Here is a 19473-nt window from a genome sequence, read left to right on the forward strand (position 1 = left end):
AAGCACAGAGAGGCATGAATATGGGCTGTGACATCCAGCGGCGGGTGACACTCGGAGGAGAGGGTGGCCTTGATCTGAATGGCTTAAATGAGTCAGAAACCCATTCACCTGCAGGCTCACAAGGAAGCCTGATGAAGAGTGGCGAAGGGCTTTAATCACTATGACTTTTTCCCATTTTTCCCTCTTGGTGGGAAGCGACATGAGCGACTCTTTGGCTTTAAACCTCTCCGCGCCTTGGCTCTGCATGTGTAGGAAGGGTCACCAACACCTCCCTCCCATCCCGTGGGCATCCCGCGCCTCATTAATGTTGATGAGGCACTCAGACGGGCACCCACCGAAGCCCATGGGGACACCGCTAATTACCTCCTCGGCTCGCTGTCTGCCGGGGGGCGGAGGGGACACCGGGGACCGCCACCACCCGCACGACACAAACACCGCGGCGTGCCGGCCAGCTCATGCATATGCAACAGCTCATTAGCATGGGGACGAACACGCCCCGCCCCCTGTGTGTACGGCGGCTCCCCGCTGGCCCCGCCCCCCGCCCTCATTAGCATGCAGATAGGCGATGCCCCGCCCCCTCATTAGCATGGCGGCGCGCGGGCCCCGCCCCCGGCGGCCATTAGTGCCGCGGCGCCCTGGCTGCGGGGGCGGGCGGTGCTGCGCGCTCCGCTCCGCTCGGCGGCCCGGGCGTGCTCCTGCCGCCGCTCCTGCCGCCGCTCCTGCTGCCGCTGCTGCTCCTGCTGCTGCTGCTCGGCGCGGCGGGGCCTGCGGCTGCTCAGCCCCGGCGGCACCAGGAGGAGCGGGAGGAGAGCGCCGGCGAGAGAGAGAGAGATAGAGAGGCGGGCGTCGGACCCCGCGGCGGCGCTGCCGCGATCGCCCCGCTCGGCTCCCCCATGGCCGCGGGCTGCAGGGACGGCCCGGGGCAGGAGAAGTACCGGCTGGTGGTGGTGGGCGGCGGCGGCGTGGGCAAGTCGGCGCTCACCATCCAGTTCATCCAGGTGAGGGGCCGCGTTGGGCGGGGGGAGCGCTCCGCCCGGCGGGGCCTGGGCGCTGCCCGGCGCGGGGGGGCCGGCGCTGGAGCCGGCGCGGCGGGCGCTGCTCCCGGCGGCGCCGGGGGATGCTGCCGGCGGGGCAGCGGGAAGCCCGGGGCGGGGAGGCGGCGGCGTGACCTTGAGGGGCTCGGGGCGGCGGCGGTGGGGCTGGTGCGAGCCCCCGGGAAGGCTCCGGAGGGCGGGGTGGGCCGGCCGGGCGCGCCGGGCGCCGCGGCGCTTGGGACCGGCGGCTTCGGTGCGGCGGGCGGGGTCCGGCCCCGCGCTCCGCCCGGGAAGCGGCAGGCGCGGCCGGGGAGCGGTGACACTCGGCGTCCGGCTCCGAAATAGCTGCCCCGGGCTGAGCATCTTGTGCCGGCCCGGCAAAGGGCCAGGAAGCTGCCGCGGCTGCCCCCGGAGCAGCGGTGCTTGCGGCTGGACCAGCGGGGACCAGCCAGCGCCCACCGCCCCTCGCGGCGCCTGCTGCTCGTCCTGCAACTTGTAGACAATTGAACTTTTTCGGCTATCCGTTTTCAGTAAAAACCGCGCCAGAACAGGCGATACAAAGGGTGCGTGTCGGCGTTACGAGGAAGGTCCCTTTTTAGTGTTTCGCCACGAATTCAGCCGTACCTCCTTTACTTATTTTCATCCCCTGCCCTGTTGCTGTTAGCATTCCTACCTCTGTTTATGGTGGTAGGAGGAGACGAGTACTTGCGTTCTGCTTGCTGCTGTTGCTGACGGCAGAGCAGCAAATCTGGAGAGCATGGCTTCTTGTTTGTTTTCTTTTATTCCACTGTGGAGAACCGGTAATGCTCTACCTACCTCTAAGATGGGCTGCTTGGCAGTGGGGCAGACTTGTCTTTTACTGCTTGGGGCAGTGATGTTCTCAGCTAATATTTTGTTAGAACAAAATAGGTGTTGGGTGATCTGATAGCAAATAGACTATTTCTTTATTTCAGTCGGTTTTTTCATTCACGTATGCATCCATGTGTTCATTAGCTCAACTACTCTGTTAAGAATTTAAGCTCTGCAGCATAGACTAAGTAACTACGTAGAAAACATTACTTTGAATTTTTGGGGAAGTACCGGATTCCGGAATGCTTATAAGATCCAGTATTGTACAGAACATTAAAAGGGGGAACCCTTTGGGAGAATTAGTTCTTTGGAACTAGTTTGACTGGTGTTTTGTGAGATGTAGTGTACAGGTGTCTTTTGTCAGATGTGTAGATGGCTGGTCAGTTTCTGGTAAAATACTGGTGTATTTTAGCACTGTACTGTACTGGCTGGTGTGTTTGAAGGTGATGGGGCTGCAATAACTGCAGTGCTCTCAGTGTGTGGATTGAATTCCTCATTGCTTGCGTATGGAGATAATGAAACCCCGAGTTTTCTGCAGCTGGTTTAGGGTGCCTTTCACTGCTGCTGTAGGTGGTGTTGCCTGTGTCTCGCTGTGGCAGTCGTGTGTGCAGCTGGATATGGCTTCAGTTCTGAGATGCTGCTGTCTTGGGAAATGTTGCTGAAGGGATTTCTGGATTCTGTGGCAGCATTGAGGGCTTTGGGATAACTTTACCTTTGCGACAAAAAAATTGGAATTTATACTAAAGGTGTAAGGAGGGGAAAAAGGGAAATTCACACTTGATGCCTTTGAAAGCCATCTTTTTTAAGGGCAGTGAGGTTCTGCTGAGTACTGGATAGCTTCAATATTTGAGTACTTGTAGAAATTAATTCTTTAACCTAATAGTTTGAGCTTATATTAAATATAAATATAAATTTTGGGCCAAGTGCTGTGACTGACACTTGTCTTTCAGCAAATATCTGCAAGAGAGGAACCCGTGTCTCTTTTGCCACGTATAAGGATCTTTTCAAATTAACAGCAGAAAAATAAGTAGTTCACTTTGAAAGAGTGTTGAGGGAACAGCACTTGTGGTGTTAAGCTGACACATTGAGGGTGAATTCTTCAAAACAACTTATTGTCAGTTTGCATTAAGTTATCTCCATCTTCTTGCCCTCTCGGCAGCTTTATCCTGAGATAAAATCTTGCCATTGCAAAGTGGAGTTTAGCAGAAAATTCAGCCTTAAAAAAACCTCAAACAACCCAAAACAAAACCGAGGAAAAATAGCTGGGAAATAAAGACCTGGGCAGTACTTCAGGTACCCTAGAGAAGAGTTTTGTGTTGTTTCCATGCTTGCTTGTGGTTTTGGACAATAAGAGATGAGGCTTGCTGTGCTATTTATATCCCACAGCTTCTTCCTGAGCTCTTGAAGCTGTGATGTTATCAAGTGTGTGCTTTGCCATGCAGGCACCTGGGTAGTTTCTGTACAGCAAGTGTATTGCCAAATACGTTGTTTGTCTTTTAAGGCTGCACAGAAACTGCTCCAAGTTGTTTTAAAATTGATTACAAGCAAGTCACGTGCTTCATTTTTGGAATTTCTTAGGATTAAGTGACAAACGTGTAGTGGCCTTCACTAAAACATGGATCAGTACTAGCTTTTGCTGCATGACAGATCCTGATGTCAGTGGAGGATTTAAATTCTTTTTTGCTCCTTTATTGCTTGTGTTTAAAATAAGGCTGCCACCAACTGAAGCTTAAAAAGGAAAGCTTTTTTCTTCTTACTGATACTAGCAAATATTTCTACACTTGGTATTGCTTTCCTTTTTAATTTTCAGTAAATCAGCACTCAAGTGCAGCTTTTACTTTGGTGCTGATTGTTTTCCAGTAAATCTGACTTTTGTGGGGATAGAATATTATGAGGAAGCATGTGCCACAATTTACATCGTATCTTTGAAAGACAACAGGGGATTCATACTTGAAAATGGGAAAACTCTTCCTTGATTTCTGATAAAACAAAGGGGAACATGAGAAAGTGAGGGTGTAAGAAGAACCAGTTAATCTTCTTTCTTTTGCCAACTTTCTGGGATGTCTGCACAGCTCATCCTTCCCTGACCTGTTTAGATGATGGTGGGAAAGCAGAGAGCATTCATTCCTGCAGGAGCAGCAGTGGCTGAGGTTAGGGCAGTGCAGAATGCTCCTGTGCTTGCTGTCCTGTGTGTCCTGCTGGTTGTTGTGCCTCAGTCTGTCCTGAAACAGCAAGGTGTTCGTAAGGAGGCTGAGTGAGCAAACCCGTCTCATGCCATGGAAGCTCTCTGGTGTCCTGGGTTCAGCCTCGCAGTGCTGATGAGTGCAGGGCTAGAGTGAGTGAGGTGTAACTGGTCACTCGTGTAAAACTGCCTGGGCTCACCTCTCAGACATTCACCTGACGCCTTGGAGTAACTTTAGATTCAAATTAGCAGATCAAAGCTTTCAGTGGTTAATGAGTAGCGTGTTCCTCAAAATTCTTCCTCTAGGGAGGTGCACGCGGTTCAATATTGCTGTTGGTGGGCCAGGATTTCATCCTGGAAATATCAGATCATTTCCTTTAAATCAGGATATGATAGATGGATTTACTGCTGTCGAGCCTGTGCGCTGGTAAGACAGGAAGTGAAGATGTTTTAATTGTGGAGGAGAGTTAATGGGATGTTGCAGCTATAAACTCGAGGAAAGCAGCAGTGAGTGATAGTTCAGCATTACACCACAGCATTTTGTAAAAGGCTAAGTGGTAGAACTAAGCATTCCTTCTGTTATTGAAAACATACACAAATAATCCATCATCCTCGCATCCCAAGAGGCAGAAAACTTTTAAAATGCATTGCAGCCAGTTAACTGGCCTCTTAGCAGGCTGAGGTATTTGGGAGTATGAGCTGTGCAGAGCACACAGCTGTTGCCACAATAGCTTTTCTCCAGCTGTCATGCAGAGGTCTGTCACAAAATACCCCACATTCCCTTGTAACTCAGCCCTTTGTAATATTCAGGTTTCCTTGCTCAAAGGGAATACAGCCTAGCAACTACCTAATCACACTCTGATTTTTTTTTTATCCTGCAGTTGCCATTTACTTCATGCTTTTTTTTGTGAAACTGAACGACATATAGCTAGTTTTAGCAGTATGCAGCAAGAAAGCCACTAATATTTTATTTTCTCAAGTGTGCTGTACAAAATAGTGTCTATTTCTGTTCAGAATTGGTGAATTTATTTGTCCTGGTGTTTTTTCCTCTTTGTAAAACTATGGCTTTTGTTTTGTGACAACGACATGTATAGTTTTGCATACAGAGTAGGCTTTGGTGAATTGTATGAATGTATCATACATTTATACATGTAATAATAGTTATTAATAATTATATTAGTTATAAATGTCACTAGATCCTTGAGATGATATTGAATGGATGTAGTTCAGTGTGGCTGAGCTTAGTTTGTCAGTCAGCTTAATGTTACCTGTGGTAATGCATGAACATGTTTGAAACTGCTAAAACACTTAAAATCTGTGTAGGGCTTCAGTGTTTGGGGCTGTTTTTATTTGTTTACTGATTTCATGCTGTATTTACAAGCTCAAATCTTACTGCCAAGTTTGTAAAAGAAAATACTTTTCCTGCTGCCCTTAAAGTGCCTGTAACAAATTCTGGTTGGAGCTGAGTTCACTGTTCCACTCACTAGTGAGTAAAGTGGGTTGGATTTAGGTTTTTGACTCTTGAATTTTAATATCAGACACTTTGCTTGAAAGCAGGCATATGACTTGCAGATGTATGGGTGAGCAGTTGTTCAGGCTTTTCTTCCCCTTTTTCCTTTCCTTTTTCCAAGCTGCTACTTTCACAGGACTGTTCTCATTAACTAGCAATAAACCCAAAGGTGGGTTATCTCAAAGTGTCTTTTATCTCTGAAATAGTTGTTGGGCAACAAAACGGCTTGATCTGAATTTTATGCTCCATATATGAATTCCAAGCTCCAAAATAGAGTAGTAAAGTAGATTGAAAAGCAACAACTGAACGTGCAGCTGGTGTTGGAGCCAGCGTGCTGGGTGTTTGACAGACCCTCATGTCTTGGTGCCCCATTTCTCTGTGCTGGACTTGGGATGTGCAAATCCCTCCACAGTTTCTGGGTATTCTGACTAACCCTCGGTGACCGTCAAAAAATGCTCATGGAGTAAGCGTGCAGGCAAATTAAAGGAGTAAAATGCCACGGATTCCAGGCTGCAGATTCACGCAGGGCTACGCTGGGACTGGTATGCTCACACTGAGATAAAGCCTGGGGCCTCCTTACACTAACCCAAGGTGACAAAATACAGTTCAGGAGCAACTGATTGTTGACATCTGTTGAGGTTAAAGGTGGGAAATAAAAATCCTAATCAAAACAAAGGGCTTGCGATGCAGTCACCTGGAATAATAAGGGCTGCTTGTCGCCCCTCTTGTGAAACTTGAACTGCTTGGCTGCTTGCTTCCTGCAGCACTGCTACCAGGCAAAAGTCTGGGCTCACTCTGGTTACAGATCTACAGCCTGGGAATGTAGTAGGTGACTTCAGGCTTGCCTTGCAGGTGAGCAGGAAACCTCAGGCTGCGTGTGAGTGTTCCAGGACAGCCAGCAGTGGCATAGCGAATCCTGTTATCCAGCACTCATGCCTCCTACTAGTGCACACACAGGGTAGAGCTGAGCTGGGTTCAAAAGCTGCCATAAATTTGGAGCAGTGCTTAAGTTCTGAGATACTCACCATTCTGGTTTTGAGTGATTTACAAATTTTTTCCCAAGTGTCATTCCTTTGGGATAACTTAACCCACGTGGCAGTCCGAGAGCACCTTCCTGTGCGCTAGCTCCTAGCAGCGGTTGCTTGTATAGCGAGTAAATATTGACGTACCTTTTGGTTATCAGGTCCTCTTCTACTGCCACTTGCACAAGGAGTCCTGGCACAGTTTCCCAGATCTCTGCCTGGCAGTGCCCTTTGCACTCCCAGGGATGAATAGGCAGCCGCTGGCCTCTAGCCCTGTGCCTCCTTCCTGTACTAGAGGGAGAGGCTCCTGCCTCTGGTTTTGGCTGGGGCTCTGAATTCCAGTGCTCAGTAGTGGTAGAGGAGGATGGCTCTTATAAGTAGGGCCCTTATATTCCAAGAGTTTGGAAGGGCCTAAATGGCTTGTGTTTGTATACCTTGTGCAACCTGTTCGCACTTACCGAAAGCATTCCCGGCACTGCAAATGTTGTGACTGAACTCCTTGAAGTATCCAAAGATAAATACCAGCTTCGTGAAGTGGAATGTAGCAGACTTCTGGCTGGCTGGTAGGAAGCTGGCTTTGCTGCAGACCTTCCCAAATTAGTCAGTCTGCAGGTCTAGACTGGTGTGACACAAGCAGAGAACTTCTCCCTTTGTTCCAACAATTCAGGTGGCTTAACTGCACTGGTTTGGTAGTCTTGGCTTCAATTATGGTCAAAAGGCACTGTGAAAGGAAAATGGAACCAGAAAAATGCACCACTTCTTGTTCTAGTTCAAGAAGTATGTAAACCAACATTAAAACAGAAATCATGCCTGTAATTGGTGCTTTTAATTTTTTTTTAAACTTGTTGCTCTGCATAGGACATGTCTAAAGATTTCTGGATGCAACTTTGAACAATCAAGACAAACTCTTACTGTGAGAAGTAGGAGGGAACCAAATTGAAAAGTTTAATTTCAAATAATGCACTTAGGTGATATTGACCTCTGAGTACAAAGCTGTACAAAGTTGCTGGGGTTCTGTTTTGAAATTCTGAGACAGCAGTAGCAGCCTGCTACTACAAATTTCTAGTTAGATCCCAAGTGAATTATTTCTGTCTGGGCAGTGGGTGAGACCCTTTCTGTTCACCTTGAACTGTATCCTTCCTTAAGAAGACATGCTCTGTGACTCTGAACAACTTTTTTTTCTTGTTTCTTTTTTCTTTGCTATTTTATATGCTCTGTCTTATGGCTCAAGTGTGGTTGCAGCATGGGTTTGGGATAGCCTGTAGGGCACCTAATGGGAGCAGGTAACACAAAAGACAGTATTTCTTTCCTCTCTTTATAACTAAATTACTTGGATAGCAGACAAGTGATGTTTGCCCAATATGTTTGCTTTGCCTTTTCTTGCTTTTCTTTCACCATGCATACACTTAAGCTGGTCACATCCCAGTGTGTGGAGTTCGTGATACACAGTGGTGCTTCCGGATGGAGCTTTGGTGAGGTTGAAATGACTTTTTTGTCAATTGCTTGCTTTCACTAGGTAGTTTTTAAGAGGGTTGGCTGGACTGCTGTGCCTGGACTGTTCTTGGTTAAGCTAAAGAAGGTCACATATTCATGTTTGAAGTGCTTGATCTTGAGACTAATCAAGGGATGTTGTTGCAGCGAGGTCAGGGATTGTGATCTGCCGCTGGAATGGGAAAGGCTGGAGAACTTGGGTTTATGCAGAGCCTCAAACCTGATTGAGTGAGGGCTGCTGAGGAGGACTGTGTGCACTTCTCTAGTTGCCTGGGGAAATGCCATAAACTCTGCTTACAGAGGGAGATCCTGTTGGATGATGGAGTTCATGGTGAGTCTTTGTAACATACAAATGTGCTCATACTAAGTCTCACAAAGGACTAAAGGGGAGAAGTGCCTCTGGAAGAGGTTTGTGTGGAGCTCCCCAGGACTGCAGCTGGCAAGTGAGGGCTGCATATGTGACCACGAGGGCTGTGCTGGTGCAGATGGGGAACTGGAGGAACTTGAGAGTGAGGGCAAGTTGATTGTTTGCCTTTTAGAAGGGACTGACAGTGGGGAAGGCACAAGACTGGGGAAATGTTTTTGTTCTTCAAGCCTGAAGAAACAGGGCTTTGCTGTAACTGAAAGTTTAATTTGATAAGCTAGTACTACAAGTAAGGAGAAATGTTCAAAAGGTCCCCTTGCTGCCACAGCAGTTTGCCATTACAGCTATTTACTCCCTCCAGTGCACCGAAACTCTGCAAGCCATCGGAGTTAAAAATAACCAGGGAATGTTTTTGCCCAGGATCAGTTACCCTGTCTGGTTCACTGTGCAGCTCTGCAAACAACTTCATCTGGCAGTTGAGCTCCTTTAAGCAGGCCTGCACCAGCTTCTCCGTTGTGAGCAGAAAGTGAAGTGTAGTTTTCGGTGAATCCAGATAGGAATGAGTTCAGGCGATAGGAATGTATGCAGAAGGGCACTATTAAAGATAGCATAAAGTGCTGGCTGCTGGGACCAATGTGCTTTAATAATTAACTAGATGTTAGCACTGACATGTAAAAATAGTGCAGTTTGAAGAAAAAAATTAGTGTAACTCACAAGCAAAGTATACCACAAAGATCTTTATTCAGGGGACCTATGAGAAGTGTTTCTTAGCAGATTAGCTCAAATCAAATATGTCACTTTCTTCAAGTCTTCTAAGCCAGAAAATAAGCTTCCACACAACTTACCAGCAAATTATTCTTCCAGTCCTGTTCAGAGTATTCTGTAACTGTAGTGATATAATGTTGAGTCACCAGTTATATTTGCTAGGAAAAGAAATTTTAAAATCACTCGTTACCATTTTGAGTTTTCCTGATAAAACTAAGAACTTAGCTCATATTGCAGAGCATCTTTAGTATTCCTCATTTAAGCAGACATAAATCTATAAACCTGCAAGCAAATCTGAGTGTTTTGCTTCATATGTGGTAAGTAGACCATGAAATAGTAGGATTGCAGTGATAAATCTGTGTGGAAAATCTGGCATCTTTGGGTAGAAAAATGATCTACTAAATTTCTTCTGTTATTAGACTTGTTCTATGCAGGGCAAATAAGTTGGATTATAGTAATATGCACTGCTTGAGGTAGGGAGTTACTTAACTGTGTTCTTAATATTTCTGTGTTTCTCCCTCCTTTTAAGAAGGTGCTTTATGATAATGTAAAAAGGTACCTGTCTGTAGTATACTTGTATATGTGCTGCCAGCTCTACTCAAGAAACATACAGTGTTTTCCTCCACTAGCTCACACTAACAAGCCTTCATTAGCAAAACCCAATAAAGTAATGGTTATGTATTTAAATGGATTCTGGCTTTGTGTGACCTAGTATTACTGTGAATGCAATAATGAGTATATTTTAACCTTGCCTTGCAATTTCAGTTGCTGCTTAGGATTCTTTTCCAAACAGCTTGTGTTAGAAGTCCTCCAGAAACATAGCATCTTTGCCTTTGCATCCTATTCTCCTGCCTCCTCTCAGACCCCAAACTGTTACCTGAATCTTGGCCCTGTCCTGAGAGATTTCCAAGGTGCACCCATATGTGCTGTATCACTTTGATTTCCCATATTTTGATTTTCCTTGAACTGATGTTCCCCCTCCTTCTGAAGCAGGTTTGCATCTTTATGGGAATTCTCAAAATATCATGGATGGAGGTGATATCCTGTGCTCAGCAGCACTCCTGCAGTGTTGCAGAAAATTCTGCAGCTTTTTTCTGATGGGTGTATGCCATGATAAACATTTTCCAGACCCTCCAATTTGAAAGTGAAGCTGTGAGGCCAAGATCCTTCTTAGCACATCAGCAAAGTTAACCAACTGTGCCTTCTCTTACCATCTGAGAGTATTTAAAGGAGAACTTTTAAACTGTGGAGATAATCTTCTTTCTGTCTCTGTAGGGGCCTTAAGAGGGATGTTTGTGGTGTTTTTTTTTTTTTGTTTTTAGAAGTAAATTGTTCTCTCTGTGGCATCCAGTGGACCAACCACTTTGAATGTCCTGCCTTGCTGGTTTTATTGCTGGCTCTTAGCAGGTTGTCACCAAGCCACGCTGCTGTTGTCTACTTAGCTTTGGTTGGAATCTTGTGCTTCCAGCTCTTTTGAATCAGTTTAACTACTCCTCTAGCTGTTGGGACAATATTATTTTGTGTTGTACAAGTGATACTACCAACTGAAGGAGTGCTAAACCTTAAAGCTCTTGTCTGGTTTGATTGCTGCAATAACTGCATGTTTAAGCTGCATGCCATACCTGGAATACAGGAGGTTTGATTCTCTGGGGGCACTCCAGAATCATCAAGAAATTATCAGAAGGGAATCAGGCTGCTCACTGTAACTTCTTGAGCATGATTTTAGCATTAAATTTTACATGAAAACCAGGCCTTCTGCTGTAATGTAATTTAAGATGCTCCTGCTTCTAGCAGTTACGTGGTTTGTAACTTGCTCTGTCATACCATGTCAGCCTAAGGGTGATGCTGTGGAACGGCTCAGAAGCATCCAGGTAGAGTTGTGAGAATTCTCTGTGCTCATGGGGACCAGCAGAGCCATGGTGCAGGCAGGGTGGGTGGCACAGGCAGCTGCTTCTGCAGCAGATAAACCACAGAAGATGATGTGGGTGCAACTGGCAGCATCCTTGAGCAATGGGGGGAAGCTGAGCCGTTCCGGGGTGCAGGCTGAGGCTTTGGGGTGTTGTTCCTCTTGCAGAGGGCACAGGGAGAGTTGTGAAATGCCCCCTGTGTGCAATACTGGTGAGCAAGTCCTGCTCTCGGAAAAGAGGGAGTTCAGCTGAAGCCTCTCAGACATCATACTGTGTCAGAGCAGCTAATGGAGCAAGAGGTTTGGTTTCCTGCAGGTTCAGCTTGTGGTGTCAAGGCAGCTCTTCAGTTTTTGAGGTGTGGTCTCCTGGCTGATCCAGCTGCTGTGGGAGCCTGCACATCTCCGAGACTGCCTGGCACTGGGTTTGCTCTTTGATCTGTCCTGAGAACATTGCTTAGTGCAAGGAGATGTTTTAAACAGAGTGCTTTACTTTCACCAAGGATGTTTAAAACCTGAAGCGTTTCTGAATTCCTGTATCTGTGACCTAAATCTACTAACTACAGCAGAGCTTCTGCTTTGTTTCTATCTTGCTGGAGCAGTATACCCAAATATATTGCTGCAGACGTCTCAACTTCTTTGAATTTAAAAAAGACACTTGAAAGCTCAGCTTTTGAAGTAGCTAAAGACATGTTTTCCTTCAGCTGTCTAGAAGTTTTTGCACCCATTAGAATGGATACAGTGTCTATCAGGTAACTGGCAGACTTGACAAGTTATTTTTGTCTGTTAAACTATTATTAGCCATGTATATCCTACAAAAGTTGACAAAATTCACTATAATTTGTAAATTTGAAATTGCCCAATGCCTCTGTTGGTGGGAAAAGAGCCTCAGATCTGAAGTCGACTTCCTTGTCCCATTATCTGCCTTCTGCCCAGTAGGTTACATTCCACACATTTTTAATAGTGGCTTCCCCTCCTCCTTAGCTGCTTTGACTTGTTTTGTGGGAGGGCTTGAATATTTCAACTGACACGCCAGAGGTTTTCTCCCAAAAAAGGAAACTGATAATAAAATTGTTCACTTAGAGCAGATTTTGAAAATAATCGAGTCTGTGATGATCTGGGTGTCTGTTGAAATTGTGTCCCGGGGTTTTAAAATCCAGTTGAATTGGGGATTTTGCTCAAGGTTTGAGTTTTTTTTTTTTTGTAGTTTAAGAGCTAAAATTGCACCTTGAAATTCTATCTTCTGTGCATTTCTTCAGTTTACAAATACTCTGAAGAAGATAAACAAAAGCCCTGCATCACTTGAGCTGATCTCCTGAAAAAGACACTGGATGCCTGCCTGCATGAGGGAAGGTGGTGATCTGGAAGAATTTGTTCAGGGTGATTTCAGAAGATGAATAATTTAAACTGCAGCCACTTGCTTCAGACTAGATAATTGAGGCTGGGTTTTCTAACAGCTTATGTTCAAACTTAAAAAATTCCCTGCAGCTCACGTACTTTAGGTAGCTGTTTTTTACTTGAGTTAATCCCATGCCAGTGGAGTAGCATGAGAAATTTAGAAGTATCTCAGCTTTTCCTCTGTGCTAGGAGTTATGAGCTGCCTAGCATTATTCACCTGGTTATTTATCATCTCTTTGTAACTTCTTCCTTGAATGGATTGTCTCTCCTCAGCCCAGAAAAAAATGATAGATACAGGGAAAGGGACTCATGCTGCTTGATTCTCCTGGACAAAACCCCATGTTCTGTTCCTGTTGACTAAACATCTGCAAGTTGGAGCACTGACTTTTGTCAGCTTCCAGGCTGTGCTTTGAAGTGTGAGCTGTTGCAGAGGAATGGCTGCCACTGCCATTCCTGGGAAGATTTCCCCACATTTGTTTTTATGTCTTCAGGATCTGACGGTCATTTCCTAAACCTGAAGCATGTAGACTGTCAGTGCCAAAACTTACTTGAAGATGTCTCTGTTATAACTCTGCTTTCCTGATTAAAAAAATAACAAACAAACAATATATATATATGTATGGAAAACAGCAATGCATTAGTGGGCTTTGATTTTGTCCCACATGTTTGTAACGCATACAGTCCCTCCAGGCAGCTTTGAGTTTTGGTCATTATGAAAGGTTGAGTTTAACACATGCACAGGAAATGAGTCTTCTTGTGACTTAAATTAAAATACTTTATAATGCTGGAAGAAAGCTCAAAAGAGAAACTACTTGCCTTTAATTGGTAGCATCCAGCCTGTCTTTGTAAATAACATCAGCTTTGCAGCCTGTTAAACGCTGGCAGAGCTGTGTGGTGCTAATGCTGTGATCAGAGGGACGTTCACACTCTGCTACATCCAAGTTAAGCCACAAGAAGATAAGGTCTCCTGAAGGGTTTCTGGACTGCCTGTCCAGAGGCTTCACCTACGATTACTGGAAATCTGAATAGTCCATTATTCTGAGTATGATGAGGTTGAAAAACCTGCTTCTAATCTATAAAATTGAGAGAAACTAATGTGTTTTTCTGTGGTTTTTGGTGCAGAAGGCTGTCTGCCTGTGCATTCCACGCTCTGTTTTCTCTTCACTGAATGCCTTAACCACAAGATCTCTACTTGGTTGAATATGGGAGCGGAAATAGCAGTAGGGTTTTTTTTAAAAAAAAAGCCAAGAAAAAAACCCCCTCTGATCAAACCCAGTGCATTCTAAAGCTGCTTTCTGTAAGTAAACAAATTGAAGGTCTTTGCATACTGCTCACACATTTTTAGATGGCGTTTGCTGTACCGCTGCCTCTTTATACCTTTAAATGAAACATTTGCAGGAGTTCTTTGCTCAAGAAAGCAATCAAATAATGATGCTCTCTACTTATTTGACACGATACTTCATTATGTGTGCCTGTCAGACCAGGACAGAATGTTGCACATTGCAATTTGAATTCAGATGTTGCTCTGTAGATCAATTTCCTAATGCAAACAAGTGGCTTTAGATGATGGAGTGTATTCTTGCCTTCAGGGCAGGATGTTTTAAGCTGTCCTCCCTACTAGATGCATGGTAAAGCCACTTTTTCACGTGCTCTTAACCTGTTAGCAGCAGGTTAGCAGAGGTTGGAGTTAAGAGTTAGTAAAAGTACTTATATGTAGTGAGTCTGGTTGGTTTGCTGTGAGTCCCTTACTTCTGTACGTGTTCTGAACTGGGCTTGAGTAATTTATTTGTTAGCTACTCATTTCCTGTCAGTGCGAACTTGCTCACAGAGAGAACAACTTGAATTTTGTTTGTTTCTAATGTTTTTGTCTGTGGATTTTATAATTGCTGCATTTCATGCTACAGAAGCTCTTGGATTGCCTTCTTCTTGTTCTTTGCAAGGCCTTTTTGTGCTGTCCCTTCTGAACTCTGGAATCAGCCTCTGCAGGACTGTGGCCTCCAGAAATAAAGTAAGGAATGGAGGGATTGCTTTGGAGAGAACTAAAAAGCAAGTGAGAGCAGCAAAGAGTTCCATTTCAGGAGTACTGGCTCCCCTCCTGGAAAGTCTTATAGGACCTGTCAAGTTGAAAGACTGTAAACTAACATTGTGTGGCTGATTGTGGCATGTAAGTATCATTTGGCATGTTGAGATGATAAACAAAAAGGATCTTCCTTGTAAGTTGGTCCTAGACTGTAGAGAAATCTAAGAGTTTCTGTGCTGTTTGTGGAAATCATAAAAGTATCCTGTTTTCTGAGCTTCCTTTTTGCCTAAAGAATATTGGTCTAACATGGGTTTCAAAGGCAAAATAAAACAAATTAGAGTTACTTTTTGGCAGTGGCTGTTCACAGTGTCTATCTTGATGAAAGTAGCTTGCTTCTCTGAAGATTTGTTACAAATTAGTAATCATAAAATCAGAGGGAGAGATAGCAGCTGCTAGTGGAACCAGCTTGTGTGAAGTGGAGAAATACAACTAGCATGATCAAATTATTTTTCAACAGCCCTTGTCCTTCTTCCCTTTGATCATCCTTGTAGGTAGTTTAGACAATATGTTTTACTAATGCTTTTCATGAGCTAATTTCATCTGATGTGCACCTCTGTTTTTCAGATAATAATGCTTTTCTCCTCAACTGATATCTGTAAAAGAAGAATGTATAGAGAAGTTAGCCTGTATCTTCTAATGGAAATGAAGTAAAAATCATGTGGTCTGGCTGCCCTGTGCAGGCTGGCTTGTGAGTTTAGAAAACAAGTTTATTTGAGAATTTATGTAAATTCTTTGTAAGAATGAGTGCACACGGGGCAGAAGGGAAATCACCTTGCTGGAAACCCCCGGAGCAGATCTTGACTATATGCTGTTACTGAACTGAAGTATCTGAATTTGAACCCTTGGTTTTTAAGTTCACAACTTCAACACTCTAAAAATCCCAAAGCCTGCCAGTCTTCATGAGGTGGTGATGATAAACTGGTCAATGTGAATATGCTGTAGGAGAAAATAAATTCTTTGCATTTTTAGTGGTGTGCCTTCCTTATTTTCCCTTAAATCTTGAAAGCCTGCTAAAATACTAGATTGTTTTATACAGAATAGGAGTAGCAGGCGAGGGAGAGAAGAATTTACTCTATTCAAGTTCAATTTTTTTGAAGTTATTTTCGAAGGTTTGTGTGGACCTACTTGGGTGACTCCAAAGATTTAGCTCTTGGAAAATGGCAACAGAAAACTGGGCTCAAATCTGTTTAAATAAGCACATAAAGTTACAGTTTTGCAAAAGGATGAGAAAAAAAAAAAAGTTTGTTTACCTGAATGGAGCTGAGATGTATTGTGTGTAGTCTGATGGTGCTTCTGTCCTCTTCTAGTTAGGAGGGAGCATTTCCCTAAAGCAAAGCATGTGCACAGAGCAAGATCCCTCAGCCAAAGGTCTTTCCTCTCTCTTGATGGTTGGTCTGCTAAACCTTGGCATTCCATTCTAGAGATACAATCTTGTCAGGATTTGTGTACCTGCAGCATAGATGGTGTCACAGAGTTTTTTAAAATGAGGTGAAGAGCAAGGAAAGAGTGAAGAAAGTTTTTCGATCTAATGGGGATGCTCTAGATCTAGATCATTGCATGCTCTTGGTGGTCTCACGTTCTGATGCATTGAATAGTTTTCACAGAGTTTGCTGCTGTACTGTAGGAAGAGCATTTTGATGTTAAAGCCCTGTTTGCTGTTTTAATCTGCTTGCCCAATTACTTAAGGAAAGCTGTGCTTACAGGCTTTAGATGACAGAACCAAGAGTGGAGAATGATTGTGTGAGGGTTGTGCTGTGACAGCAGGTGTGGCTGGGTTGGTGTATGGAGCACAAGGACTTGCAATACCGTTGTTTCATGAGAAAAGGTCTCCACTGTTCTGCCTGAGCATCCAGGTCTGGAAGGAAATCAGGCATTGTTTCCCTTCAGCAGTTCATGTACTTCTGAATGGGAAGTGTTTGCTCTTAATTTGATCTTTAAACTCCTCTTCCCCTTGGAGGAACTTCACTCACAAACGGGTAGAGAACTATTTTGGAACCCGCTCTAATGTACTGCTAAGTAGATTTTGGAGAACAAAATACTAAACAGATTTTCAGTGATCCTAAGGTCTGTGTGACTCTAGAAAATGCTTGTAGCTCCAGCTGTGAGTTTCTGAAATAACTGGATTGCCTGTAGAGGTGGTGTTTGATACAAATCATGTTTTTTTATCTGTTACTTAGAATCAGCTCCACCATGGGGAGTGGTGGTGCTCGGTGTGCAATTGCTCCTATCTTTCATTTGCCTTCTTTGCTGCTACCATAAATGGCCACACTGTAAAAGCAGTACTTGACTGTGTGTGGTGTTTGATTGTATAGCACCTCAGCTGAATGTTTGCTTGAGTTTCTTGATGTGGTTCATCATAGATGTGGCTTTTTGACATGTGAAAGTAGGTGTTTGCACATAAAACTAGTCTGTGGCATGAAGCAGATCTTAACATTAGAACAGGTCTCCCAACATGCATCTTGAGTGTGCTGTGTCTCTGGGTTTTAATGGAATGAGAATGGTCCCTTAAAGCAGATGTTTTGTTTTTTTGCTTTAGTTGTAAAAACATGTGCTTTAGGGTTAATTGTATTCTCACTGAGGTGGAACAATCCTTGCTTTTAAGATACAAATGCTCTAAAAGTGCGAAAGCCAGGATTAACATCCAACTGGATGGGTCCTCCAACTCAAAAAGTCATGTGAAATATTCATGTAACAACCACAGAATCAGCTGGACTGGAAAAGACCTCTGAAATCATCAGGTCCAACCTTTGATCACCACCATATTACGCAGACCATGACACAAAGTGCCTCATCCAGTCTTTATTTGAACATTCTTAACATTGACATCAATGCCACAGATATTAATTAATGTTAGTTATCTCCATCTTCTTCTATTCCATGCAGTGTCTGTGATAATTCAAAGTGAAAAATAAACTCCCTCTGAGATTTCTACGTGTTTCCCTGCCCTATGAGTGGGCTGATGCTGACTAAGAGTGGTACTACACCCGCAGGTGCATAGGCGAATGGGAGGAAACACTGTGGTTGGTTTTAGTACAACCACATGTTTTGCTGTAAATAAGTTTTTTTTAGATGGAAATAGTTGCTTGCTGAAATATGTAGACTGGCTACTAAAGTCAGAAGCATTTTTAATAACCTTTAAGGACATAAATGTGTTTCCATTTGACAGTCCTTTGACATCTGAAGTTGCTGAGGCTGAGAATTCTGGCACTGCTAAGAGCATTTTAATTGTGCTTACTGGGGCTTTAGGATCTCTTCCATTTCCCTGCAGATCTGCTAACAAGCTAATTTAGCAAGACAGTGCTTATAACCAGTTCTGTGCTATGAAATCATACTCATGTCAGGATCAGCAGTGGTAAAACCACTCTGTAGTTTCTGGTTCCTGGAATTTGACTGTGTGTGCATTTCCCTGTATGTGAATTGTGACAATATTGGTCACGTTGTGCTTTTAAAGTCTTGACTAATTGGGAGGATAATGCTACTCAAGCACTTGCCTCTGTCAAGCTCCCCAGTGAATATTCCAGTTGTGAATGATTTTGCTCGTGTCTGCCATGCTGCTGGGGTGGGCCTGTGTGTGGAGCTTGCTTGGTGGAACAAAAGGATGGCCATCGATGCACCTTCTGCCAGGAAAGCATCCTCTGCCCAGACAGCATCTCCTCCTTGCTTTTCTGTGATTCTGATCTTGATGGGACTTCATGCACACTGTAAAATAACTCAGGAAAAATAGGTACTGCCCTGTTTGACACTCTTCAGCTGAGTATAAGGGAGTGTGGATTCTGAAGGAAGGGCACAGACAAAGTTAGGGTTGCACATAGGCTTCATGTGTCACTGTGTAAATGTGCTGATTTAAAAGTGATCTGACTGAGTAACCTTGTGCCCCTGAAGTGCAGGGTCTGGAGGTGCTGCAGGACAGCGTGTTTGGGTTGACTTGTGGGATGCTGCTGCAAAACATGGAGTGGAGCCATAAATTGTCCTCCCAGCCATGAGTCTGGTGGTTTGGGTTTCCTTGTTGTTTTTATTTATATTTAGGATAAAACTTTCTCTTTTACCTCTTGTGTTTCTTCTAAGAACTTCAGCTGTCTGCCTGTAATGTAGAAGTTCCAGTAGACATGGCTTTGCTTCTGAAGAGTCAGAAATGAAGTGCTACACAGCCTGTTGTAAACAATCCTCATGTGCTGTACTGTGCCTCACCACTTGATGAGAAAACCAGGCTGAATTACGCTGTTGTCAGATGGGAAGGAGTAATAACCTTTGATCTTGAAATCTGCTGCTGCTGGTAGTGAGAGAGACTGTGAAGACATTCTTCAAGGACATTGAGATTAAACTTCTCTGCAAGCACTGATTAGGCTGGAAAGGAAAGCGTTGTACTCCCCTGGTGTCTGTTATGGAAAATACTCTGCATTGCTGTTTTCCAAAGTGGTTTGTCTGGCTGAAACTTTGCTTCAGTTACACTGGTCTGCACTGCAGGCCCTTGCACCCCAAGTATTTGATTTCTATGCTTTTGTTCTTCCAGAAACCTGGAATTTTGAGGATAGTGTTATTAATTTGGACAATTATTTCTGAAGCAGTAATGTCCACACATCTGTGGGACTAGCCTCTGTTTAACATACTTGTGCTTTCTGACAGGCATCACGCCTGCATCACTGAGATATCTGTGTTGGGGATCTCCCTGCTCACATGGCGTAGGATTTCTCCATCTTGTTCCAAAGGTGGAGTGACTCACCACGTTGCTTTGCTAAATACAGTTTACAATGGCTAGATCTGGGTTCTTTTTCTTCCCATCTGTCAGAATGAGACCTGTTGAACACTGTGCCCAAGCAGTGGAACAAAACAAAGACTTCAGTGCCAGGAAGGTCTGAACATGCTGTCCCTAGTGAG

At 44.3% G+C, this 19473-nt stretch overlaps 1 protein-coding gene across 1 annotated transcript in view; it reads left to right on the forward strand.

Moving 5' to 3' along the window:
- Nucleotides 1–653: 653 nt before the first annotated feature.
- The window catches only part of RRAS2 (RAS related 2), a 41896-nt gene continuing 23076 nt past the window's right edge, over nt 654–19473 (forward strand). The window contains exon 1 of the mRNA XM_064425427.1: nt 654–998. Within this exon, the coding sequence (XP_064281497.1) occupies nt 894–998 (105 nt within the window). The 5' untranslated portion in view covers nt 654–893. The remainder of the gene's footprint in view (nt 999–19473) is intronic.

Source organism: Passer domesticus, chromosome 6 (genome assembly GCF_036417665.1).
Source record: "Passer domesticus isolate bPasDom1 chromosome 6, bPasDom1.hap1, whole genome shotgun sequence".
In the NCBI taxonomy this organism is placed as follows: domain Eukaryota; kingdom Metazoa; phylum Chordata; class Aves; order Passeriformes; family Passeridae; genus Passer; species Passer domesticus.